At 50.7% G+C, this 25,722-nt stretch overlaps 1 protein-coding gene across 1 annotated transcript in view; it reads left to right on the top strand.

The window, feature by feature from the left end:
* The window catches only part of SNX29 (sorting nexin 29), a 563,948-nt gene that overhangs the window by 136,496 nt on the left and 401,730 nt on the right, over positions 1–25,722 (top strand). The window contains exons 12-13 of the mRNA XM_066382590.1: positions 18,498–18,561; positions 21,007–21,135. Of these exons, the coding sequence (XP_066238687.1) occupies positions 18,498–18,561; positions 21,007–21,135 (193 nt within the window). The remainder of the gene's footprint in view (positions 1–18,497; positions 18,562–21,006; positions 21,136–25,722) is intronic.

Here is a 25,722-nt window from a genome sequence, read left to right as displayed (position 1 = left end):
AACCTCTACCAGCAAAAAGATTACGACTTACTATATTGCAGGACTTGCTCTGTAAGTTTATTGAGGTGGTCTGGAACTGACCTGCAATGTCTCTGAGGTGTGCCTGTATTTCCCCTATAACTGGAAGGCGGAGGTAGGTATCGCTGGCAGGGCTTAGCAGCTCAGTGCCGCGAAGGACTCAGGCTCTATATGACCCACCTTCTGTAGTTGTCAGCGTTCATCCTAATGTTTGCTGCCTCGTATTTGCAGGATGGTTGCTGCTGTTCTGAATACTATAGTATATCCATTTTCAAGCAGGAAGCAAGGGAAACGGGGTAGCACCTGCTTTCTCTTCTCTTGATCAGGGAAATAAAAGCCTTCCCCAAACACCACCCAGCAGACTTCTTTTTACATCCCAGTGACCAGAACCAAGTCACTAGCTGCAAGGAAAACTGAGAAAGTCCGGTTCGGGCTTCCCAGCCTGTAAGATGGACGGCAGCAAAGGAGAATGGTTGACAGTGGCTTTTGGCATAGCCACCCCATGGTCAGTTTAGTTTAGGGTGACAGAGAGGTTGCTCAGAATGAAGGTGGCAGCTGGCAGGACCACAGTGTGAGACTGCCTTAGAGAGTAGCTCCAGACTATTTTGGAAAGCCCAAGTGACAGGTCTTGGTGAGTCTACTGGAGAGAGAGGGTTTCCAGGTGTGACAGTGTGGGGTCGCTTGCTCCCCTGAGCCCCACCCTGCCTGCTTCAGCTCCCCTGGAGAGGTGTGATGGGGCATCCGGAAGGCCTGGCGTGGCAGGCTGTTCATTGTGCAGTCTGATGGCTCTTCTCCTTCCTGACGGATGAAGGGACCCCTCCTGTCTTCTGTCTGAGGTTAGAGATGGCCTTTGCTCTCCACAGTCAGGCACTGGGAAGGAGCCCTTGTGGCACTCAGCAGCTGTGATGGAAAAACTGATGTTCAAGACCAGCGTGGTGGGCTCGGTGTCAGGAGAGCCGAGTGATTTTCACTGTCTCTTATGTCCCATCGGCCACTTGTGTTCTGATCTCTCTTGATTGTCACTCCACCTTTCTGGGCCTCACTTGCTTGACTGCAGACCTGGGAGCATCATCCTGCTTCCCTTCCCTGATGCTCCTGACCGAGGAGGTGACGGGAGCCGTGGCTGCTCAGCATGCGTCGACATTGCATCCTTCATTCGCACAGCGCCACTGCCCTCTCTCCCCTTGAGTCGCCTCCATGACTTTGGAGGTAGATGATAGGTGTCACCATGCCCGCCATAGAGGTGGGAATCTGAGAACCAGAGAAGGCAAGCAACACACACATGGCTGCACAGGAGGTAAGGAGCAGAGCTGGGACTGAAACCCAGTCCATCTTGGCGACACGGAGCTCATGTTCCATGTAGCAGACATCCACGTGTCGAGGTATAGAGTTGGTGCCACTCAGTCTGGTGTGAGATCTGCCTGTGTTCTCAGTGGCTTTGTGCTTCTAATTAATTGCAGATAATGTGTGTGGGTCTGTTTGAGAATTGCCCGTACATATGATACTGCAGCCTGAGGGTGGAAGGAAACTGTGCAGCTGATGTCCTCATTATTTATGGGTGTTTCACATGCAATTAATCTTCCTTGCCATCAGTTAACCTCACTACCCTGCTGTGTGTGAAGCCAATCACAGCAGATGTTGATGTCGCAGCCCTCAGGCCCCTGGCAGACCCAGGGCTTTAGACAGGCCAGGGTCACATTTCTGTCGGTTGACCAGCCAGTGGATGGGAGCAGATGATGAGCGTGCCTGATATGCCACATTTGCTTACAGGAGCCAGAAACTGGAAAGGCTCATCTGCTGTGCCTGGTGAATCACAGCATCTCAGAGCTAGAAGCGTCCTAGAGGATCAGCTTGTCTAACCTTCTGTTTTATAGACTGAACAAGATCCAAAGTGGGTGTGAAACCTAAAGCACCTTGCCAGTTAGCAGCTGAGCCAACCACAGGCCTGGAGTCCTTACTTGTTACTTGTCCTCACATCGCACATCTTTGTTTATAATATCTTCTCCTGTGTATATCCTGCTCACTGGTCACATTGACTCCAGTGCCGACTCCATGTCGGTTCCAAGGTGCAGCATGTGAGATGTGACTCATTGGGTTGCAGGTGACAGGAACCCGCCTCAGTGAAACAGGGGAGTGTTAGCGCTCTCTTACCTCCAGCGTCTGGGGCACCGCTGCATTTAGGCAGCACTGACCCCCAGGGCCGGTGCTCTGGTAGCAGGGGTGTGAAGAGAAGCTGGGCGAAGGCAGGTCCATGACCTGCGGCCAGGCTGACTCTGCCCGGACCTGCTTAGGCTTTGTCTCTGATGAGAATCTCGAGCAATGGTGATTTTGGGGGTAAAATGCAGAGTCGATGTGGAACCCTGGCTGCCTCTTTCTGAGATTCTGCCATGGGGTTGGGGAGACAGTATCACGTGGTAACTGGTTATGGGTCCTAGTGTCAAATGGCCCTTGTTCTGATCTCTGTGTCTGTTTTTGTTTTGTTTTGTTTTTTTTTACACAGAGACAGAGAGAGAGTCAGAGAGAGGGATAGATAGGGACAGATAGGAATGGAGAGAAGTGAGAAGCATCAATCATTTGTTGTGCATTGCGACACCTTAGTTGTTCATTGATTGCTTTCTCATATGTGCCTTGACCGCGGGCCTTCAGCAGACCGAGTAAGCCCTTGCTCGAGACAGCGACCTTGGGTCCAAGCTGGTGAGCTTTTGCTCAAACCAGATGAGCCCACGCTCAAGCTGGCGACCTCAGGGTCTCAAATCTGGATCCTTCTGCATCCCAGTCCGACGCTCTATCCACTGCGCCACTGCCTGGTCAGGCCTGTGTCTGTTTTTTTAAATCTATAAAATGGGTTTGATTCTAGTACCTCTTTCGTGGAGTTGTTTGGAGAGCTTGATGAGATAATTTATGCAGTTTCACCCAGTGTTTGGGCATGGCATATGCCCTGCAAACAACTATTATTAGGAAAATATAACTTCTCAGTTTTTTCACCTGTAAAATGGGGGCAGGGTGATACCACCAGTTCCATGAAATAAGGAAATCATTGGTTTCTTTAATACAGCCAAGCCCAGACTTATCCTTCAAGGTTGGCAGAGGATGAGGAATTGTCACGTGTAGAAGGGCAGGTAGAACCCCAGGCGCTGTCTTCTCTCTCTACCTGCTTTTCCCTTTCTGAAGTCCCCTGTCTCCTCTGGGGGGCGCTGTGTCCCCATTAATGCTCTCCCTCGATGTGGATTCTCCGCTCCTCATGAACACCTCTGTGACCAGGTTGGAACAGGTAATGAGGCTTGTCTGCGTGTTGGGTACATGGGTCAGTTACCTTCCTCCCCAAGGGGAAAACACTTGCAAGCTTCCCCAGGGAAAGCACTGTGATCCATCAGGGCCAGGAGAGGCTGCCCCCCTCTGCTCGTACCATCTCGTGGTGAAGAACACAGCACCCTTGCTTTCTGGCTGTGTGACTCAGAGCAGGTTATTTAACGTCTCGGAGCCTTAGTTTGCTTATCTGTAAAACAGGAACAGGGAACACGTGCCCTGGAGTTTTTGGGAGGATCGGTTGGGTTAACGTCTGTAAAGTTCTCTAGACAGCCCTGGCCCACGGAGGTTTTTGACTGTTAGCTGCTGCCACTGCCGCTGTACTGAGGCCCCTCCAGCTCAGGGTCTGCGACTGTGGGCCTCCCACCTGGGCTGCATGTCTGGTCAAGTGAGGAGCTTTCCGCAGAAGCCGGCGCCCGGTACCCCGGACGTAGTTCCTTGTCTGTAATGTAGTCTGAGCATTTCAAATAAAAAGCTTCCTAGGTGGTTTTAATGTGCAGCCAGCCTGGCTGGAGAACCACTGCCCTACGGGAGTCTGCCGTCATCTCTCTGTCCCCGTGTGGCGAGGCCACCTTCCCCTGCCTCCTGGGTGCTCCTTACCCCGTCTGGGCCGTGCCAGGTCCAGACCCCGGAGAGAGAGGTCTGGGGAGAGAGGCTCTCCTTTTTCCCTGGGGAAAAGCCAGCAAAGTTGCCCTCTTCAGCAGACTTCACTCTCTCTAGTCGAGTACCGTGGGCGAAGGTCCTGCACCCATGAGAGAGCACCGGGCAGACCTGTCCCTTGTCCCCTCATTAAGGTGGTGTATGGACGCCCGGGATGCTGGCAGGGTCTGCTTAGCCCCAACAGGTCATTTTCTATGAAGGGTCTACTTTTGATTTATTTCTACAAATCTGAAGTTACGGGGCCAGAGAATTCTGGCCCCAGAGTCTTGGAATGAGAGGGGCAGGAGGGTGCTTCCTGTGTTGTTCCCTTCTCAGCCGGGCCTGCTATCCTGCGGTAGGGATTGCATTCTGGGCCACAACCGCAGCGGAAGAGAGTGGATCCTCAATTTACCCATGGGTATAGATTGACCGGCCTGACTTTAGGAGCCAGGCCATTCAAACCCTAGGCAGGGGTGGGGCCCAGCGGGATAGGACACGCTATTTTTTTTTTTCTTTTTTTGCTGGCCCTCTCTGCACAGCACGCCCCGTGGGTCAGGGTGGGTGGGGTGGGTGGCGGTTACTAAGGGAATCACTCTGCGGCAGCAGGAGGGTGGCCCGAGTCATTCAGTACTGCCCAGTGGACACCTGTGCAGGCTGTGCCATCTCCGTGGGCGCCCACTGATTTAGGTAGGCCCTGCTCTCCATGGGTTCACCGTTATCCAGCACTCTAATTAACACCTGTGTCCCACTTGTCACCTGAATCCCGACCCGTCACTGGTTTCGGCTCCCTGTTTCTCACTGCGGCTTCCTTTATAAGGTGCGTTTGCATGTCACTTGCACTTTCCTGCACACGGAGGAGAGGCCAGCAGCGTGGTGTGTGACGCTGACCACCTGCGCACCTGTGTTGGTGTCCCTCTTGGGGTTGGTGTCCCTAAGAGGGACACAGACACTGCTGCCTCCACCCTTTCCTCTCAGCTCTCCGTCTCATTCTCCATAATTTATTCTCACCTGTATCTGTAATGCTTTGTTCAAGTGTGTTTGAGATGGTGACATAATAAGCATTGAAATAATAAGCTGAGTGGTGAGGACATACATATCTCCCATACAGATTTCTGTGAGTGGTAGTGATTTTAAACAGCTATGCCTCCTCGCTGTGGGAAACAGTTCGGCAGTGCTTTGAAAAATGAAATTGAGTTACGGCATGAGCTCACAATTCCACTCTGTAGGGCAAACATGTGTGTTTAGGTTTGCTCGCTGGTATTTTGCATTGGCACGGGGCAGCACCGTGTGTGTGTGTGTGTGTGTGTGTGTGTGTGTGTGTGTGTATTGCCTGCCTCTGTGGGGCGAGGCGATTGTTTGCTATTGTTTGCTGGAGAGTATTTCCACCTGGCCTGTTTTGCTGGTGGGGGCCTGTGAGTCCGTTGAGTCTGGAGGGGGGTGGGGCTTGGGAGCCCTAAGTGAGAGGGAGGCTGTCTTCCCTGCCTGCTTGCTCGTCCGCTGTTACAAGACTTCAATAAACAGAATGGCCCACCATTTTCTGGCTCCACAGTTCCTTTACCATCTGCCTGAGTCCAACGCAAACCTGCATCTGCATGGCCTTACATACTCCTAGGTATGTACTCCAAAAATTAAAAATAGGGACTCAAAGAAGTAAGTGCACACACATGTTCATGGCAGCACTGTTCACAATTGCCAGAAGGTCAAGACAGCCTGCATGTCCATCAGTAGATGAGTGGTGGACCAAGCGTGGTCTGTCCACAGTGGAACAGTCAGCTGTAACAAGGAGCGGGGTGTTGATACATGCTGCAACGTGGGCGCCACCGGAAACTGCGCAGCTTAGCGAAAGAAGCCAGACAGCAAGGGCTGCGACTCTATGAGCGTGAGATTACTGGAAGAGGAAGTTTCCCGGTGGCCGCCAGGGCAGGGGGCAGTGTGGGAGGGGTCGCTCCCGGGTGAGATGGTTTACCGCGGCTCGGTGGAACTGTTTGGAACTAGATGGAGGTGGCGGTGGTACAACATTGTGAATGTACCAAATGGCACCGAATTGTTCACGTTAAAATGTATGTTATGCGAATTTCACCTCAATGCCTTATTTTAAAACGCCACAGCGAGACCTCTGCCTACCCATTCCCTCCTCTTACCGGCCGGAGAAGGGACCCGGTCCCGTTTCCTCCCCTTGCAGTCGGTCACCTTTGAGACGGGGCCTGTTGTTAGGTCTTCTGGCAGGTTCCTCTTTAAAGCGAAGTGATGTGTTGAAGCCTTCCTTTTTAAACTTTGGAGAGTCAATGTAGAGACTACTGCTTGACTCCTGGATGTAAAATAAGTGGGACTGTCTGAAACGAAGACATTTTCCTCACCCACGTCACTTACTCCAGGAACCTTCTGACGGTTTTCTGTGCGCCCAGGTCTTTTCAAGGCCTTTCTGAGTGGGCAGGGCAGGGTGCTTGGACCCTTCTGGTCCCTGAGTTATTCACTTGGAGGTCCCTGGGGAACTGCCCTGGGGTGTCTAGTCACTACCTGCTCTCTCCATGTCCGGCAGGTCTCTGTGTCCGTTAGAGCCCCCTTGGGCCCCTTCCAGCTCCATACGTTTGATATTCTCTGCTGTGGGACAGAAAGCTGATACATAAAAAACAACTTTGTGCATGTGCTGCTTATCTTGACATTTTCAAGCTGACTGGTAAACAGCAAGTCAAACTTTAGGGCAGTAGAGGGGCGGGGTATCTCAAAATGGTGGCCCATAGTCACGATCTGCTGGGCCTGCCTGGTAAGAACTTTGGTTAATAGCTTTTAAGATCGGTTTGTATAAAAACACAGATTCTGGCTTCTCTTGACAAGTGAGAGGTGGGACATCCTGGGCTGTATTCCTGTGTGGGGCAGCGGACAGAAGCAGGGGCTGCCACCCTCGCAGGTCACGTCCCCCCTCTGACCACCTCTGGTCACGTCCTCCCCTCTCCCCACCCTCCCACCCCCCTCTGACCACCCTCCCACCCCCCTCTGACCACCTCTGGTCACGTCCCCCCCTCTCCCCACCCTCCCACGCCCTCTGACCACCTCTGGTCACGTCCTCCCCTCTCCCCACCCTCCCACCCCCCTCTGACCACCTCTGGTCACGTCCTCCCCTCTCCCCACCCTCCCACCCCCTCTGACCACCTCTGGTCACGTCCCCCCCCTCTGACCACCCTCCCACCCCCTCTGACCACCTCTGGTCACGTCCTCCCCTCTCCCCACCCTCCCCCCCCCCTCTGACCACCTCTGGTCACGTCCTCCCCTCTCCCCACCCTCCCACCCCCTCTGACCACCTCTGGTCACGTCCTCCCCTCTCCCCACCCTCCCACCCCCTCTGACCACCTCTGGTCACGTCCTCCCCTCTCCCCACCCTCCCGCCCCCTCTGACCACCTCTGGTCACGTCCTCCCCTCTCCCCACCCTCCCGCCCCCTCTGACCACCTCTGGTCACGTCCTCCCCTCTCCCCACCCTCCCGCCCCCTCTGACCACCTCTGGTCACGTTCTCCCCTCTCCCCACCCTCCCACCCCCTCTGACCACCTCTGGTCACGTTCTCCCCTCTCCCCACCCTCCCACCCCCTCTGACCACCTCTGGTCACGTCCCCCCCTCTGACCACCCTCCCACCCCCTCTGACCACCTCTGGTCACGTCCTCCCCTCTCCCCACCCTCCCACCCCCTCTGACCACCTCTGGTCACGTCCCCCCTCTCCCCACCCTCCCACCCCCTCTGACCACCTCTGGGCTCTCTGTCAGTACTTGTGCGGCTCTGTTTGAGTTTGCTTTTGGAACACCTGCCTTAGATTTATTTGTACTGCAAGTCACTATAAACACACTGTGTGTGTGTGTGTGTGTGTGAGAGAGAGAGAGAGAGAGAGAGAGAGAGAGAGTGTGCACGCATGTGACAGCGAGTACGCACACGTGAATAAGCAAGAGAACCCCAAGTTACACATAAGGAAAAGTGGCTAAAGATTTAGATCTTTAACAAGATATTACAAGGTGGTTTTCTCCTGTCCCTTGTGATTTTCTTGTATTCTCAGTCAGTTCCCATGGCTTCTCCTCCCCAGATCAAGTAGGGACAGCAGTTTTAAAGCTGAGGGGTGGGGGTGGGGGGCAGATTGAATCAGGTGCTGATCTTTTTAAGAGGACAGGGAAAGGCTGGGAGAGGTGCTGGAGGCCGAACTGGGAGCTGGTGAGCGTCTTAAGGCGTGAGCTCCATTGGAGGGACAGCTAGGCCTGGCGCTGCACAGGCTGGGACAGGCTTTCAAGGGAGCCTGCCCAGGGTGGGTCCTTGCCCTGCCGCCTCCTGCTGTGTGGGGTGGGACAGTCACCTCCCTTCCCTGGCCTCTGTTTCCTTATTCATATAGTAGGTGTAGTGATCCTTCTCAGGGATGTGAGAATTAAATGAGATTCTGTTTTCCAAGTGCCTTCTGCCTTGTTGGGCGCACAGAAAACACTGCCCAGGAGCCACTGGCCCCTGAGCTCTGGGAACATGTCTGGGGCAGCTTTTCCCATCCTGACAAATTGCAGAGTTGAAAACCTGGTGGGCAAGGGGTTGAGGGAGGGGGAGGCAGGAGAGAACAGAACAAAAAGCTAGAATGCCCAAGATTGGTTTTAAAAGTTATGCTTGATGCAACATAATTGAACGACAAGATAATCTGGACATGTTCTCTTTGAATATATGTATCCTGATTTATTGATGTCGTCCCATTAAAAAAATAAAATTATTAAAAAAAAAGTTATGCTTGGAGCTCAGTATAGATTTTCCTTTCTTTTGGAGATTAAAGGAAGGGGAGTGGGTAGGCAAAAAAAGAAAAAGAAAAATATGTAAAGTTTGAAAAACGACGGTCTAGGTTAAGTATATATCTACAGAAAAATATTTTTATTTCTTTGAATGTGTCCTCGTGAGCCCTCTCTTTAAATATAACTGAGTATGGGCCCCAGGGGAGTGTTTGTAAAGACTTTTTTGAAGTCTTTGAAAGAAGATGCTGTATGCAGCCAAATAATTATTACACAGATCTATGTATATGACAGAGAGATAGAGTAGCACATGCATGTGTGTATGTCATACATCCAGATGCACACATTTAACCATCATACTCATCAGGCCTCCTTCCTATTTAATTTGGAAAAGGGAGTTGAAGATCAGTTTAACTCAATATCATTTGCTCCCTGGAGGGCCTTTAATGGCTGAAAGTCGGAAGCTCTAATAACCCCCCCTTCCCCAACGTCATCGTTTCAGTATTTCATATACCAACCTCGGAAGCCACAGGCATTGTGTGAATGGGCAGAGTTTATCTACAGCACGCGCCTGTGTTTGTGTGTGTCCCTGGGGGCTGGAGGTTGGTCCCTGCTCTGCTGATTCGTTTGAACTTGGGGTTTGCGGGTAGGAGCCAAGGAGGAGGGGAGTGGTTTTGACGGCTTGTCCAGTTTTAGGTTATGGTAATGATATATGAGAATTTGCCCCCTACCTTCCGTGTGCATCTATTCCCAAGACACATATTGGAAAGAGCTCAATTTGAGTCTGAATCCCTGTCACTGGGACAGGAAATTACAGCTTTGAACCCGATGGTTCTCCTTCTCTGGCGCACCTGTGAACTCACCATTAAACACAGTTGACATTTCCGCCCAGCGCCCCCATGCTCAGTTCCTGGTGACGAGGCGCACATTTCCCAGTGGGCGCCAGCCAGTCACTCACTGATTCATTACTTGTTCATCCAGCCCTTGATTCATTTCCCAGGCTCTCCTGTGCACAGTGGCCAGATGCTGTGCCGGGCCCTGGGGCCCCTCTCCTGGGGGGACTCACAGGCTTGGGGGGGGGGGCTTTGGTGCAGGCCTGCAGACAGCCGAGTGCTCTCTTGGAAGTCTGCACATGGTGGGTGGGAGCCTGGGGAAGGAGTGTCTACTGAATTCTCCGTGGCTTGTTTGGCGGTGAGGACACAGTACCCGCTCAGGCTTAGATCACAGGGACAGAGGGTATCGGAGGCTCCCAGGGCCGCGGGTGGGAGCCTGGGGAAGGAGGGTCTACTGAATTCTCCGTGGCTTGTTTGGCGGTGAGGACACGGTACCCCCTCAGGCTTAGATCACAGGGACAGAGGGTATCGGAGGCTCCCAGGGCCGAGGGTGGGAGCCTGGGGAAGGAGGGTCTACTGAATTCTCCGTGGCTTGTTTGGCGGTGAGGACACGGTGCCCGCTCAGGCTTAGATCACAGGGACAGAGGGTATCGGAGGCTCCCAGGGCCGCGGGTGGGAGCCTGGCGGGAGCCAGGACGGCTGTCCCACTTTGTGTTTGCTTATGCCTGTGGCCACAGGGTCTCTGCAAGTGGCCCTCAGAGAGCTGCTTTGGCTACATTTATACAGCAAGAAACCAAGCCAGACAAAGGCGAGTTTACTGAATTGGTAGGGGTCTTTCAGAGTTGGGTTCTTCTGTGGCAGTGACCCAGTGGCAGGCTTCAGGGCTCTGTGGAACACGTGTGACATTTAAGACGCAGCCGCTCTGCTGAACTCGGCGTTTTCTCTGGGCGGGTGGGCTTGCTCCAAGAGGCTCTACTGACTCCTCTTCGGTGGGCTTCAACCCTGGGCCTGAAGCCCAGCTGTCACTGGCCAGGCCTCTGCATCTGGTGGCAGACAGCCCCGGCAAACTGTCCTCGGCTTGCCCTTCAGCAGGTGGATTTGGTGGAGCGATGCGGAACTGCTCCTGAGTGGATGCATCTGCCCCTCCCCCCATCTCTAAGCACAGATGTGGTCCAGCCTGAACCTCTGGAGGACTATGATTGGCTTCGTTTGATTCATGCAGCCCTTCTAGGTCCCACCCAGTACAACTGGGAGTGGGGTGGGGTGGGAATTGGAGGCCTCTGGGACAGAGGAGGGGCATGAATACATCGGGACAGGCTGCTGCCTTGCACATCCGCCACAGCTGGTGGGTGAAGGTGTCACCCACAGAAGAGGTGATCCCGAGCTGAAACTGAAGGAGGCAGCTGGGCCCTCCGGTGCTGGAACAGCCTGTGCAGAGGCACAGAGACACAGGGGACGGAGGGGGTTTGGTGGGCTGGGAGACGAGGTGGAGGAGACAGGCCGAGGCCTGCACAGTGCAGGCCCCGTGGGGCACGTGGGCTGGGGCTTCGGGCGTCCGTCGGTGGGAGCGGGGGCAGAGCCCGGGGTACAGATGCAGCCGCCTCTGAAGGAAGATGGTCCAGGACAGAAGGCTGGGCAGGAACAGCCAGAGGGGCCAGACGCAAGGCTGAGAGGGGTCTTTGAAGAGGTGGGGAGGGAGCCCAGTGTCTGGGCAGTAGCTGCTCAACTGCCGTTTTGCATCTGTCAAGGTTCGGCCTAGAGTCTTGCTGGCGTCTGGCCAGTGGCCCTGCCGATTTGCACGCACGTCTGGCAGGCCACATGCCTCGCCACGGAGAGCCACCTGTCGTCCTGCACTGGAGAGGGCTGACGTGGGAGAGGGGGAGGGTTCAGGATGTTCTTCTAAGACGGGGGTTGGTAAACCTGTTCTCTTACGGGCCAGATGGTAAAGATTTTAGGCCATGCAGGCCCCTTGGTCTCTGTCACAGCTCAGCTCTGCCATTGTAGCATGAAAACAGCCACAGACAGTATGAAAATGAATGTGGCTGTGTGCCAGCAACATTGTTGCCAACCCTGCCCTGCCTGTGAGGTCGTCAGCGTTAGCACCATTTTTTTCAGCAAAGGGACTGAGAAGCAGAGATGCTCATTTGCTCGGGGTTGTAGGGGTGAGACGTGGGGAGTCTGGGATTTAGTTAGAAAACCTGTGTTCTTTCTACACTGCCTGTTTGCTGCCCTGATGTTAGAGTTGTTAGATTGGCCCTCAATGTGCAAAAGTTAAAAAAAAAAATCAAAATTATTTCCTCAATGGACTTGTTCTTTGTTTCATGTTAAGAAAGACCTCTGCTGCCCCAAGATGGCATAAGTGTGTTCATATATGTGCAGGGCTTTAATCTCTCCATTCCACATATTTAAATTATCCTGTCTGGAATTTATTACGCTACATCGCAGGAGCAGAGATTTAAGTCTTGTTTCTTGCTCCCCAAATGGTTTCTCCTCTTGGCAACATTTACAGGCAAATCCATCTTTTCCACAGTGATTCGAAGTGCTGTTCTTTATCCCATATCAGCTGCTTACGGTTCAAGTTAACGTTTTCCTGTGGACTGGATGGGATTGGCTGGCGGGTTCTCTGAAGTTTGAGACGGAGGGTGCTTTGACTCTCAGCGCGGGAGAGGGCGACCGGCTCATCCAGGCTCTGCAGAGGCTGCAGTGCGGAGACCTGCTCTGTAGTCCCTTGCAGCATGCGCTGTGGCAGGTGATAAAGAGGAGGAAATCACAGTGATAGACTAAACAGATAATGGGAGGGGCGGTGCTGGGGAGCGGAGAGAAAATTACAAGTTAGGCAGTGCCTCTTGTCAGTGAGTGTAACTGACATGGAGAAAGATATTTGTGTGATATATGGAGATCAACCCAAACTTTACCTATTGGCTTTACTGCTCAAGAAGAGCCAGCAGAACGAATGCGTGTAAAGTTAAAACCTGTCTAAACAGTGGTGTTGTTTGTGGCGGGTTGGGGGCACCACCTCTTGGCCCATTACCTTTTCCACCATTACCACAGATGTTCTGCATTGGCAGTGTGGGGAGAGCAGAAGGGACAGCTGACAGCCCTAGTTTTGTGATGGATTCCCCCCTAAGATTACCAGGGCCAGAAAAGGAATACTGCTTTGTGTCCTCATTCTCATGCAAATGAAAGGGTGTGGTCCACGAGGCTGGAAAGGCACAGGGTGGAAGGGAGGGGTTCTACCAGCAGGCTGGGGTGGCCTGGGTCCGCGCTGGTCATCCACTCCTGTGGCTTCTGTGCAGTGTGACACGTGCCCCTTCAAGGCGAGCTGTGGCCGAGACCTCTCGTTAGGGCGACGGCTGTTCTTCGCCAGAAGCACCCTTATGTTCCCTGGGACTTCCTGGGCCACAGTTCTTCCTCCGGGTTTTGTTTTCCCTGTGGAATAGACGCTTCTCAGCTGCAGGGTCTGAGCGGCAGCATTTGGGACCCCTCATGTTGTACCTACAAGCCCAGGACCCAGACACTTGCTCAGTCTCCTCAGGTGACACCTCACTCTCTGGGTCTGACTTCCCACATTGGCCAGGGTGATCTTGTTTAAATCTTCAGAAAATCCTGTAGTCTTGTCTGCTGATCTAAGGATAGACCAATTTAAAAAATTCCCTGTCATTTCTCAAGGTCGAGGTACAGAGGTGCTCAATGCTGCACATCTCCTGACTCCTGGAGATGGTTCCCCTGGACCAGTGCACCCTTGGGGGTCATTGCTACCTTGTCCGTGTCTCCATTGCTCCCCTCGTTCCAGGGAGAAGTACTGATTACAGTGATCAGTAACATTTGCCAAATGCTTTCTGTGTGCTGGGCATTGTTTAAGCACCTCATTTACATATTACTTTTAGTGAGTCCTTACAACAGTTGTATGAGAGAGTGACTTGTTAAAACCCCATTTTATAGAGATGGGACTTGGTGCTGAGGTAACTTGCCCAGGTCACCCAGCTGAAGAGTCAGGATTTGAAGGTGGGTCCTGACAAGGTTGTGCTCTGTAATCCAGGACCCCGAACCACTGCCCTGCATTCAGTGCAGTTCATACACCCGCTGGAGACTTGAACGCACTCATCTAACCATCTTGCAGGGAATGTGGCAGTATCTCCGTTTTGTGTTTTGCAAAGGTGGAAGCCCGCTGGAGGTAACCAGGCAGTAAGTAGCTGAGCTAGGTTGGAACTTGGACCTGTCCAGCCCAGGAGCCCGTTGATAGCAGCTCTTCATGGGTCCTGCTCTGTCATTGCCATGGAAGCTACAGGACCCCTCACCCGACCACCCTCTTGCCCCTTGCAGCCCTTCATGAAGGTTTATTTCTCTGCAGCTCTTAGTCCTGCCCAGGACAGTTTCCACAATTTTCAGTCTTAGAGTTTGGAAGGCCACTTGGGACTCCATAGGCCACTTGTCCTGGTGTACTTTCCTGTTCTAGTATTGAGCGCCCTCCACGGGTGGTTGTGAGAATTGAAACAAGGCTTGTCAGGTGCTGACATGCACCTAGAAAGTGGTTGCCGCAGGGCAGCTGTTACTCTTGCTGTGTTAGTGGTACTGTCGCTAGGTGGGAATAGTCTCACAGGGTCACTAATTTCCCATAAACCTTGACCAAGCGCCCCTCGTGCGGGAGCTCTGGGGACCCAAGTTGCCTGCCATGCTATGTACCTATAAGGAGCTGTGTGTTAATTGCAGAATGTGGAGCTGGTTAATTAATGCACAATCTGCAGTTCACTTTAGGGGCAGGGGAATTGGGGAGGGCTTCCCAATCAGTTTCATCAGACTGTGAGTGGAGGGGTGTGAAAGCAAGGAAAGACAGTTCTGGCCAACAAATCCATGTAATACTAATCTGTTGGAATAGTATTCAGCAGTTACAAAGAAGGCAATCCGGACTTTTGTGGGCACGTGGATGAACACGGAGGACATGATGCCGAGTGAAATGAGCCAGACACAGAAGGACAGACACTGCGTGATTTCACTCACCTGAGGAATCTGCGTCAAACTCAGAGAGGCAGAGGGTGGAGCGGTGGCTGCCAGGGGCTGCGTCGGAGGGAAGAGCCAGGTGCTGCTCAGTGGGCGTCGAGTCTCAGGGAAGGAAGATGAGCGAGCTCTGGAGGTCTGCTGGACGCCACTGTGTGTACAGGCAGCGATGAAAAACTCCACGACGAGGGTAGCTCTCAGTGCTAACTGTCCTTACCGCAGTACAAAACTCAGGTTTGCATCTTACACAGGGAGAGGCAGTCACATTTGTGGGTGGGGACAAAATCACTCATTAGAGTCCCTCAGGAAGGCCTGGGGTCTGCTGGCCCAGACAGATCGATGTCTCTGCATTGGAGGCCAGGTAAAGGGGTTGGTGACACTTTGGTGACAGCGGGAGAGGGCATCACACAGACACCTTAGCGTAAGGATCACATTTGGTGTGGCAAGCTGTTCCCTCCAGGAAAGGTGCGGCGGAGTGGAGGGACGAAGGACCTGTCGAGCATGAGGCTCCTGTCCTGTGCCGTCCAGGGCGCCCGTGCTGGCGCCATGGCGGGGTGGGGGGCCCTGCGCCATGTGCCCCGCTGAGCTCTCATTCTGCTGAGATCCAGTGCGAGTGGTTCATTAGTGTAAGTCAGATGTGGGTGTGATGTGCTGCCACTGAGCAGAAGCCGGGCGAGTAGATGGAGCTTTTTTAATTAGGAGGAGATTTTTACCAGGGGTTGTAGGGAGAGAGGGATGAATAGACAGAGCACAGAGCTTCTGTGGCAGCGAAACTATTCTGTGAGGTACTGTAATGGTGGTTAGATGTCATAACATTTGTCCAGACTCACGGGCTGTAAACCCAGGAGAGAACCTTGATGTTGACTTCGGTGCTGCTGCGCCAGTGTGGATGCGTCACTGTCACCCATGTGCCACTCTGGAAGGGGACGTTGATAATGGGGAGGCTGTGCGTGTGCGGGGGATATGAGAAATCTCTGTGCTGTCCTCCCGATTTTGCTAAAACTGCTCCAAAAATACATATCCTAAAAAAAAAGGAAGAGATCTCACCTCTTCCAGTCTCATTTTGCATTGTGAATAGCCTGTTTCTTTGCTCCCATGTGAAGTTCAGGCCAGTTGAGAACCCCAGTGGGGAGGAAGGCCGTGTCAGAAAGTTCAGACTTCAGACGGGCCGTGGAGTACAGGAGCGGCTTCCCGAGTGTGTGTCTGCGGGGCGAGCTGCAGCCTCGCCAGCGCTCTGGGTTTCTGGAGGAGAAGAGCCAACGAGATCATGTCCTGCCTGTGTTCAGTGATATGTAATAGTAAGCTTGAGTTTTTTTAAGGTTGTGGTGTCATGAGAATAAATGGCTGTCTTTTGTTTTTTATAGATTAGTCAGTGTTTTCAGTTAAACTTTTTTAAACTTTCACATTAGGATGAGTTCTAAATTGTTCCACTCCCTGCTGCAGTCCCTAGGAGACAGTGGCTAGACATAGCACTGCCCTACCCCATGTCCCCTCTGACCTTGCAGCACCCGGGGAGCCTGGGAAAGTGGGTGCTGTTCCCCTCGTGTGCCGGAAAGAAAGGCTCAGAGTGGCTGAGACACTGGTCTGAGGTCTTGAGCCAGAACCTTCGTTATCTGGTGACATTCAGCCCGTCTCATCGTGGGCGCGTGTGGGTGTGTGTTATTGATTGATCTCCATGAAGAAACCCTCCTTCAGGCACATGCCTTCCTCAGGTGAGTTGGGAGCCTGGCTCTGGGAAGGTTCCGTATAGATCAGTCAGTAGGTGCTCAATGGATGCTTTCTGACGAGTGAACAAATGCATGTGCTCCGAGCGGTCGTACTCCAGGCAGAGCACGGCCTGCTCTCTTGTGGCTTTGTCCATGTCATGTGTCAGCTCCCTCTCTAAGGGGCTTTAGGGTGGGAGAGGGGAGCAGCTGGGCCTCTTTCTGTCTCTTTAGGCTGAGTAAATCTGCTGTGGGCCTAACCTTCCTTCTCAGTCCTGATATCTCCTCGATTTTTCTAATCTTCCTTAGTATTTTCTCCGGAAAGGCTTTTTCTGTTAAGAAAATTATGAAACAGTGAGAAAAGTTGAAAGGATTGGGTATGGCTCTATCCTTACACCATGGGCCAGGATCAGAGCTCTTCCCGGTGGCCTCATTGCTTGGGCCCGTGTTGTTCAGGGGCCTTGGTTCTGGACACAGTACATACATGGTACATCGGTATTCTCCTGACCCTCCGGCCAGTGCTGTGTGTCCTCATAGCATCGTCCACTCGGAGCCAGTGGCCTTGGTTTGCCCCTGCCTCTGACATTTAAAGTTGTGTGGTGTATGACTTAATAACCTCTGCAGGTTTGTTCTCATCTGTAAAATGGGTTAATGTTGCTGTGAGGCGTCGCTGGTTCTTAATCTCTGCATGTGAGAGGTAGTGGTTGTCATTGTTTCCTGGGGCTGAATTCCAAGTTTGGAGTTGACAGATTTGGATTCAGATTCCATCTCCTTTGAGCCTGTTAGTATGCCTGTGAAATGGACTCAAAGATAGGCTTTCACAGTGCTGATGTGCGGCCCCAGTGACACAATATATGTGACACTTAGCTGGTGGGTGCTAGAACTGTCATCACGTCCTCAAGAGTTGAAGCTTCCTGAGGGCAGGACCATGTGCTGCGACTCTTCACCATGCCATGTGAAACCTGGGCTTTATCTCCTTCTTTGCCGTCTGAGGACAGCGTTGGCCACATGACCTCGTTTCTTTCTCAGGATCTTCTGTGGGCTTCTTTCTCCCTGGACATCCAAGTGTAAGGGGGCAGAGACCCACTATTTATCTATGTGCTCTTCCTCTCCCATTTGCTCCTCCCTTCCTCTGTATTTTATTTACACCCCAACAGAATGGGACAGTGACATGCATTTCTCAGGTGTAATGAAGGAGAGTGCCGGTAAGGGCTTTGAACAGAGCTTGACAAATATAAGGGTTCAAATTTTGGCTAAAAGGAAGAAACCCACAAACTATATCTTTTACAGAAGAGGATCCAAAGCAGCGTATTAAAATAGACAAAAAGTAAAGTGAGGCCAGTGATAGGTAAATTGGCACAGGTAGAAATAGAGGTTGGAGAAGAAGGTCAGAGGGAGGGTTAGGGCACATCCTGGTTGGCATGTGGCCGTGGGCACTCACCGGCTGTGTAATTTTGGCCGTGAGCTTCCTAGTAGCCAATCCCAAGAGGGAAATAGAGTTTATAAGATTTGTTAAGGATGAGGAGAACAAATAAAACTGGCTCTCCAGGAGAAATTCAGAAGTTGCTGGTCTTGAGATCTGGGTGATATGGTCAACAATGCCTTTAACATATGGATGGATAGTGACAACAGTTGTTCCATGTAGAAAGGAAACCTGGGTGGTTGTTTAATAGAAAGGCATGGTTTCCTCTCAGTGACTGTGTGCCTGTGTAGAAGATGTACAGCAGACTAGCTGCTATAAGTGATCATGGACTGTGTATTAGAAAGCCGCCCCCACCCCTCGGGTCTCCTGTGTACTAGCTGTAGAGGTTGGTGTAGGGAAACCAGATATCTTAGTAAACTTGAATATTTCTATGACAGTATGGGCCCAAATGTCACTTGATCTTCTGTTTAATCTGCTGTTGACAGACATTTTAACTGGGAGTGTATCATTGTTCAAAACAGATGTTGTCCGGTAGCAGGGACTTGAAAAAGCACCTAGAAATTGGCGAGCCTGCTTGTTCCCAGTGCTGCTGAGCGTATTCACCAAGGAAACACCTCCGCACTTGTTCTCATCCTGCCCTGCCCTTCTGTTTTGTGTGGCTGCTAGGAAGGATCCGCGGAGCCCACTGGGAAACTTCGACAGTATAGAAATTATTTTTGAAAGGGAAAGGGAACTTGTCTAGACAAGGTGCTCTAAATAGCACCTACTCCCGGTTGGTGAGCGGACTGAGTAACAGGTGAGATGTGCTGCTCAATGCTGACTCTGCTCTCTCCCCCTAGGCGAGCTGCGGCAGGCCATCGTGGCCATGATGAACAGGAAGGACGAGCTGGAGGAGGAGAACAGGTACCGTGACCTTCCGGCTCGAGCCCCGGTCTCTTCCTTTGACAGCCTCCCTCTGGGACAGAGAGGATATCACAGATGAAGAAGAGTTTGCTTTGTTGGGAAAATTGTGACCAGATTTCTTATTTTTTAGTCTGCAAAATATATTAGTCTATATAGTAGCCTGGGTATTAGCAAGGGATGGAACCTAATAGACACGGTACTACCTTAGCACAAGCTAAAAGTTTGGTAAAGCAGTCTTTTAAAAACTTAAAAAAAAACACCCCAGCTTCATTGAGATATAGTTCACCTATTTAAAGTGTACAGTTGAATGGTTTTTAGTATATCCACAGCTGTGTGCGGTCATCGCCACAATTTTAGAACGTTTCCGTCACATAGAAAGAAACCCCCAGGCCCTTCAGCTCCGACCCGGCCGGGAAAGCAGTCTCTGAGTAACCACTAATTGGGGGCCTCTCTACCATGTTCCAGGCACTTGGAATACGTGTCTTCAGGTTTTCTCAAATAAAGGCAAGATGGTATTTGAATTCTTCAGACTTCCCCAAAAGCTCAGTTACAGCCACCGAGTGGGCAAAGGGTATTTTGTCTTTTGTTCCTTGTTGAAACCAGGGCTAGATCCTAGGTGAGTGCCATCTGAGTCGCTGCCGTCTGGCTGCCCGCACGGGAGCTTCCGAGTGGCCAGCGCCCTGTCTTGTCTACAAGGTAGACAGTAGAGGGAGCTGCCTGCAGTTATTTGGCTGCCTCCCTGGGGGTTGGGGCGTTCATGTGCACCTGTATGTGCACACACGTGTGTACGTGTGTGTGCGTGTGTGTGTTTATGTCACCTCATTCTTTAACTCAGAGTGGGAATTAAGCACCCATGGTGACATGTAATCATCATTCTCCTTTTTAAACCTGATTTTGTGCCCTGATTAACAAGCTTCTCTCCCATCCTTTATGGAAATATATAAAAGCAAACAAGCATGAGTTCTAAAACAAAAGAGAAGTATTTTTTAAGTGAGAGGAGGGGAGACAGTTAGACTCCTGCATGCGCCCCTGACTGGAATACACCTTGCAACCCCCATCTGGAGCTGAAACTCAAATCATCCGAGCTATCCTTAGTGCCCAGGCCAATGCTTGAACCAATTGAGCCATTGGCTGTGGGAGGGGGAGAGAGAGAAGAGGAAAAGGAGAGGAAGAGAAGCAGATGGTTGCTTCTCATGTGTGCGCTAACCGGGGATCAAACCTGGGATGTCCGCACGCCAGGCTGATGCTCTGTCCACTGAGTCAACTGGCTGGGGCCAAGAGAATTTTTTAAAACAATCTTTAGACAGCACAATTTTCCAACTAAAACTTTCAACAGAGGGCTTGTAGACATTGCAGGGTTTTTTTTCCCTTGCTCCAGCTGGAGCTTTTATCTTGGAAGAATCTATTGGTTTTGTCTTACCTGTGAGAAACAGTCGTCACTGTCTGTCAGTTTCTTCTCCTTCCTAAAGGAAGAAAAACATCATACTGTGATTGGTGTCAGGGGGTCCCAGGCCCCAAGAGGGGAATTTTCTTACAACTCTCAAGGAACACAGGTCTTGGAGAGTTCAGTGAACAGTGGTGGTGGGGAGGGCAGACACTTTTGCTTGTATTCTGATGTCCCATGGCGAGTATCCTCTAGATTTGGGAGGTAGATGCACTAACGACAGTAGATGCTTTCTAGAAATAGCTATTTGAGGTCCACTGAAGTAAACGGTCAGCAGAACCGTGTTTGACTCACTTCTGGGTGCGAACTTACGGTTATTTCTGGATGAGCTGCTGTCTCCCCTGCTGCTTAAGACCAAGGATGACAGATTCACAAGTGAAAGTGTTTTGGGGGGTTAACTCCAAATATAATATAAAATATGATATATGCAATGTCAAACTCTACAGCTTTACAGCTCTAAGCTCTGTATATGCTTGTTTAACCTGGAGGTGGCAGAGGACGGGGTTAAAGTGTGTTTTATGGGAAGAAGTGGAAATGAACGTAGACATCTGTCAGATAATCTGAGCCCATAGTCTATTTTTATGACTCATATTATTCTTTTGGTCTGAACTGACACCCTTTCCTTTGTTCAACCTCTTCTTCAGTGTGACTGTGACAAAATGGCCTCAGTTTAATGGACTGTATCTTTGAGTGGGATGTCTGTAAAGGGACTTGCCTGGGATTTGCTCAGCTCACCGTTTCTCTTGATTTAAGCTGCCCACAGGCTGTTGGAGACCCAGAGCCAGGGCCGCGGTGGCTCCCCCGGGACTCATCCTAATTATTACTGAGGCTGTGAGCACAGTTTGGTATTTCTCGAAATGAATTAAATGAGATAGACTTGAATTATGCTTTATTCAGAGAAAACGAATGACTTGGTACTGAACTTAGGTAAATACCTGTGTTCTGGGCTCAATGGACTCCGGGTTAACAGCGCCTGAACAAATGGACCCTTCTCTTCCCAGGTCGCTGCGGAACCTGCTGGACGGTGAGATGGAGCACTCGGCTGCCCTCCGGCAAGAGGTCGACACCTTGAAGAGGAAGGTGGCTGAGCAGGAGGAGCGGCACGTCATGAAGGTCCAAGCGCTGGCACGGTAGGAGGGCAGAGGGACTGGGGTGGGCACGGGGGCTTACTAAAGCCCAAGCACACTGTTACCAACGTCTTTTAATTAAAAAAAGACAGTGACCAATAGAAATAAAATTGATGCGTTTGAAATTTTAATTTTTATTTTATTGAATACATATTGAATACTATGTATGCACATGGTTCAGAATACAAAAGGTATAAATGGTTCAAGTGTGCAAGCTCCAGTGAGCCAGTTTGCCCCTGGAGGTGGGCAGTATTTCTTTCGCAAGAGAGGAGAGAGATAGAGAGATAGGAACAGACAGACAGGAAGGGAGAGAGATGAGAAGCATCGATTTACAGTTGTGGCACCTTAGTCGTTCACTGATTGCTTTCTCATATGTGCCTTGACCAGGGGCTCCAGCTGTGCCAGTGACCCCTTGCTCAAGCTAGCGACCTTGGGCTCAAGTCAGTGACATTGGGCTTTAAGCCAGCGACCTTTTGGCTCAAGCCAGCAACCATAGGGTTATGTCTGTGATCCCACAGTCAAGCCAGATGAGCTCGCGCTCAAGCAGGTGACGTTGGGGTTTCGAACCTGGGTCCTCAGTGTCCTGGGGCAACACTCTATCCACTGCGCCACCGCCTGCCCAGGCAGGCAGTATTTCTGATTCCAGAGATGCTCTGTGCATACACAAAGCTGATAAGTGTGCGATACTTTCTTTTGGTTTTCCTCCCTGCCTCCCTTTCTCCTTTTCTTCTACACCACTCACTTTAGGTCGTAGAGATTGTTCTGTGGTGGTGCACACAGGGCTGCCACCTTTAATAGCTCATATCTCATTGTCTGACTGCACCAGAATTCATATGACCAGTGCACCAACAGCCGGGCATTGAGGTGGTTTCTAGTCATTTGCTACTTCTAATAATGCCTCTGCGAATAACCTTGCGTTTGTTATTTTGCTCCTATGTGACTAGATGTGTTGGGAAAATTCCTGGCAGTAGAATTGTGGCGTTGGAGTTCTGTTGCTTTTCTCAGCTGGGTGGAGATCAGCTTGCCCTCCACGGAGGCTCCGCAGCCGTAGGGGAGAGGGCGTGACTGCACAGCCCTGCCCACAGCGGGCGGCTCCAGCTCTGGGCCTGCGATAATATTGCAGGTGAAAAATGGCACTGGAAGAATAATTTTCATTTGCACTTTCCTAATAATATGGTTGACACTATTTTTATTTAAAAGCTATTTTATTTTTCTGTGGATTTATTTATATCTTATTAAAGAAAACTATAAGGCTAACCCCCAAAATCCCAGCTCCTATAAAAACATGCATCTAGCCTGACCTGTGGTGGTGCAGTGGATAAAGTGTCGACCTGGAACGCTGAGGTCGCTGGTTCAAAAACCCTGGGCTTGCTTGGTCAAGGCACATATGGGAGTTGATGCTTCCTGCTCCTCCCTCCCTCTTCTCTCTCTCTCTCTCATTCTCTCTCCTCTCTAAAAATTAATAAAAGAAAACAAAAAAATAAAATAAAAAAAAAAACAAACATGCATCTTTATGAAATTTATTCCCATGGAAAAGTACTTTTTATGTACTCTGCTTAAAATCTATAGCCCGCCATTTCTTAGTCTGCGTCCATGCTAACCGTTTCTGTCTGTCTGGATGTAGCATTTCTTTTTTTTTTTTTTTTTTTTTTTTAAATTTTATTTATTCATTTTAGAGAGGAGAGAGAAATGGAGAGAGAGAGACAGAGAGGGAGAGAGAGAGGAGAGAGAGACAGAGAGAGAAGGGGGGAGGAGCTGGAAGCATCAACTCCCATATGTGCCTTGACCAGGCAAGCCCAGGGTTTCGAACCGGCAACCTCAGCATTTCCAGGTCGTCACTTTTGGATGTAGCATTTCGTTGAATATATGTAACATATTAAAATAATCATTTGCCAGACATTTGAATTGTTGTAGTTTCCCCCCATTTTAGGTAAGATGAATAGTTTATTGGCTGTGATTTAGAACTACTTTACAGTAATACCAGGCAATAAATACGTCCTGTGGCTGTGCGTCCTGGAGTGGAGTCAGTGCACAGTGGCCATGCTTGTCACCCTGTGCGGTCAGTGCGGGTGGCCTGGGCATTGTTATGTATGTGTAATCGGGAGCTGGCGCCGTGAGCCCATATTTAACTGTAATTTGAACTTCTCTCCTTTCTGTACATTTTCAAATCTCCGGAGCATCAGAGGCAGTTAAATGACATTGACAAATGGAGTTATTGGTGCCCAGTTTGGCATTCTGTCAGCTGGACCCCCCTTTCACCGGGCCATGCTGGGATGCCGAGGACGGTCTGTGTTCACGGTAAAGGCGGAAGTCCGTAGAGACTCCGGTTCTGGATCGTCAGAGAAAGACAGATGTGTATGCCCTGTCATTTTTGGGTTGTGTTAGGAGCCAGCTTAGCCTTGAGACCCTGCTCCGTTGCTTGTGTGTTTCTGGGTGAATTGCTTAACTTTCACATGTGTGCATTTCCTCATTTCTAACATGGAGAGGCTAATCTTACGCCCGAGGGCACCCGCTGAGGATGTGTATGTGGGGGTACATAGGGCTCTGGACACGAGCCAGCTATTGCAAGTACTCTTTGCAGGAAGCATAGTTGATGGTAGCCCATGAATGGAGTAGAGAAAATTTTATTAACCAACTGGTTTTATAATCTGAGTTCTCCTCATTTAAACAATGAGTAGCTAAGGATTTAAGGTGCCCAAAAGTTTGCGGTTTGCAGGTAGAAGGAACACCTGTAAAATAAGCAAATACTTCAGGAAAAAATAATAAGGAAGCAAACGAAGGGGCTGGATGTGTGTTGTACGTTCTAAAAAATTCAACTGCTGACATGTTCCAGGTAGCGCTAGTCTGCCAACTGGCAGAACGTTCCTCTGGCTTTGTGGGAGCAGCTGTGAGTGTTGTCACTGGTGGTCCTACACAGCCAGTTGTGGCTCGGGAGCTGTGGGGCACAGGCGGGGCTGGAGGCCACCCTGTTCTCAGGTCCGCGTCTGTGCAGGTGGCAGATATCATAATGCTGGTGGCAAGGATTCTGGCGTTGGCCTGCAGGGGTCGACTGTGGCACTGCTGCTGATTAATTGTGTGACCTCGAGCTGGTTACTTAATTTCTGTCTCTATTTCTTTAGTTATAAATTGAGGATAAGAAAGCTCTCTACTTCACAGGGTTGTTGCACAATAAAATGAGAGCCCATATGTCGGCTCAATAAATGTGCTTCATAAATGCTCAATAAATGTTAACTATCATTATCATTTTTCTTTAGTATAATAATTATATTACTAAGAAACCTTGCCTAGCCACAAGTTATATATTTTTAACAGCAGTGGTGCAGAAAGAATTAAGTACTAGGCTATTTCAGACTCAAAAAAGTGAGGTTATTTTTGCTATAAATTATTCTAAGAGTGTGTTTGTGGGGATGCATGTTTTACTGGTACTGAGTAGATGCTAGTTGTAAAACCAAAACTTCCCTGAGCAAATGCAGCATTTTATCACACGTTTCTTTTTGCTTAAAGTTAATGGCTTTCCTTTGTGCTATCATGGCTCAACCCAGAGCAGGGTCGGGCAGCAGCTGATGCCATGGCCCGCACAGCTGCTTGTTTCCGAGGCGGGGGCAATAGAATCAGTGGCAGCTCAGGGTGGGGCCGTCTTGTTCCCTAAAGCATTGATTGCCTTTTTTCCCATTGGATGAAGAAAACTCAAGCTATGAGACAGGTGTTCACAGAAAGAAGACGCACATTGACATGAAAAGTCCCTTTGAGAGAAGGAAGTGAATGGGGTTGTTGGATTATTGGGGGGACGTTTTCCGTTTATTGTATTAATCTCTTATAGTGTAACAAATGATCTCCAAACTTGGCAGCTTAAAACACGACCATTTATGATCCTCCACAGTTTCTGTGAGGTAGGAGCCTGGGAGTGGCTCAGCGAGGTGGCTCTGGGTCAGAGGGTGCCGGCAAGCTGTCGGCCAGAGCTGCAGTCCTCCGAGAGCTTACGCTCATTCATGTGGCTTTTAGTGGGAGGCTCTAGTTCCTTGCCACGTGGGCCTCTCCAGAGGGCTGCTTACAGCACAGCAGCCGGCTTCCCAGAGTAACTCAAGAGTAAGAGAATAAACCCAGCACGGATGCCACTGTGTCTTTTATAACCTAGTCTTGGAAACGAGACACAATTTCTTCTGCTCTATTCTGTTGTCACACAGATCAGCCCCGGTTCGTGTGGGCGGGGTACACACGTGGATGTTCATGCTAAGAGGTGGGGATCACTGGGAGCTATCTTGGAAGTTGCCTCCCATGCTCACCAGGCTTGTTTTGCCTTGGTGGGTTTTTCCTCCTTCCTGTTCTGTCCCTGAGTTTGGTGTGACAGACCCTACCACTGTCTGTCCTGGGTCCCAGAGCAGGACAGCGATCCAGGTCTGCAGTCAGCTTGTTCCGTCCCTTGGCCGTCATGATGGGCTCAAAGAAGGGCATGTGACCAGGCTTAAGATAAGAGCCAAGTACAGCATTCTTGAGAGGCGAGGAGGTAAGTCAGGAGTTGTTGGCAGCTGTCCTTGCCACTGTGGGAGAAGACCCTGACCCGCACATGGAGCCAACACAGCGGGAAACAGA

The sequence above is a fragment of the Saccopteryx leptura genome, chromosome 4, assembly GCF_036850995.1.
Source record: "Saccopteryx leptura isolate mSacLep1 chromosome 4, mSacLep1_pri_phased_curated, whole genome shotgun sequence".
Classification (NCBI taxonomy): domain Eukaryota; kingdom Metazoa; phylum Chordata; class Mammalia; order Chiroptera; family Emballonuridae; genus Saccopteryx; species Saccopteryx leptura.
The sequence above is the reverse complement of the archived record's forward strand: the minus strand, read 5'-3'. Positions and strand labels throughout refer to the sequence as shown.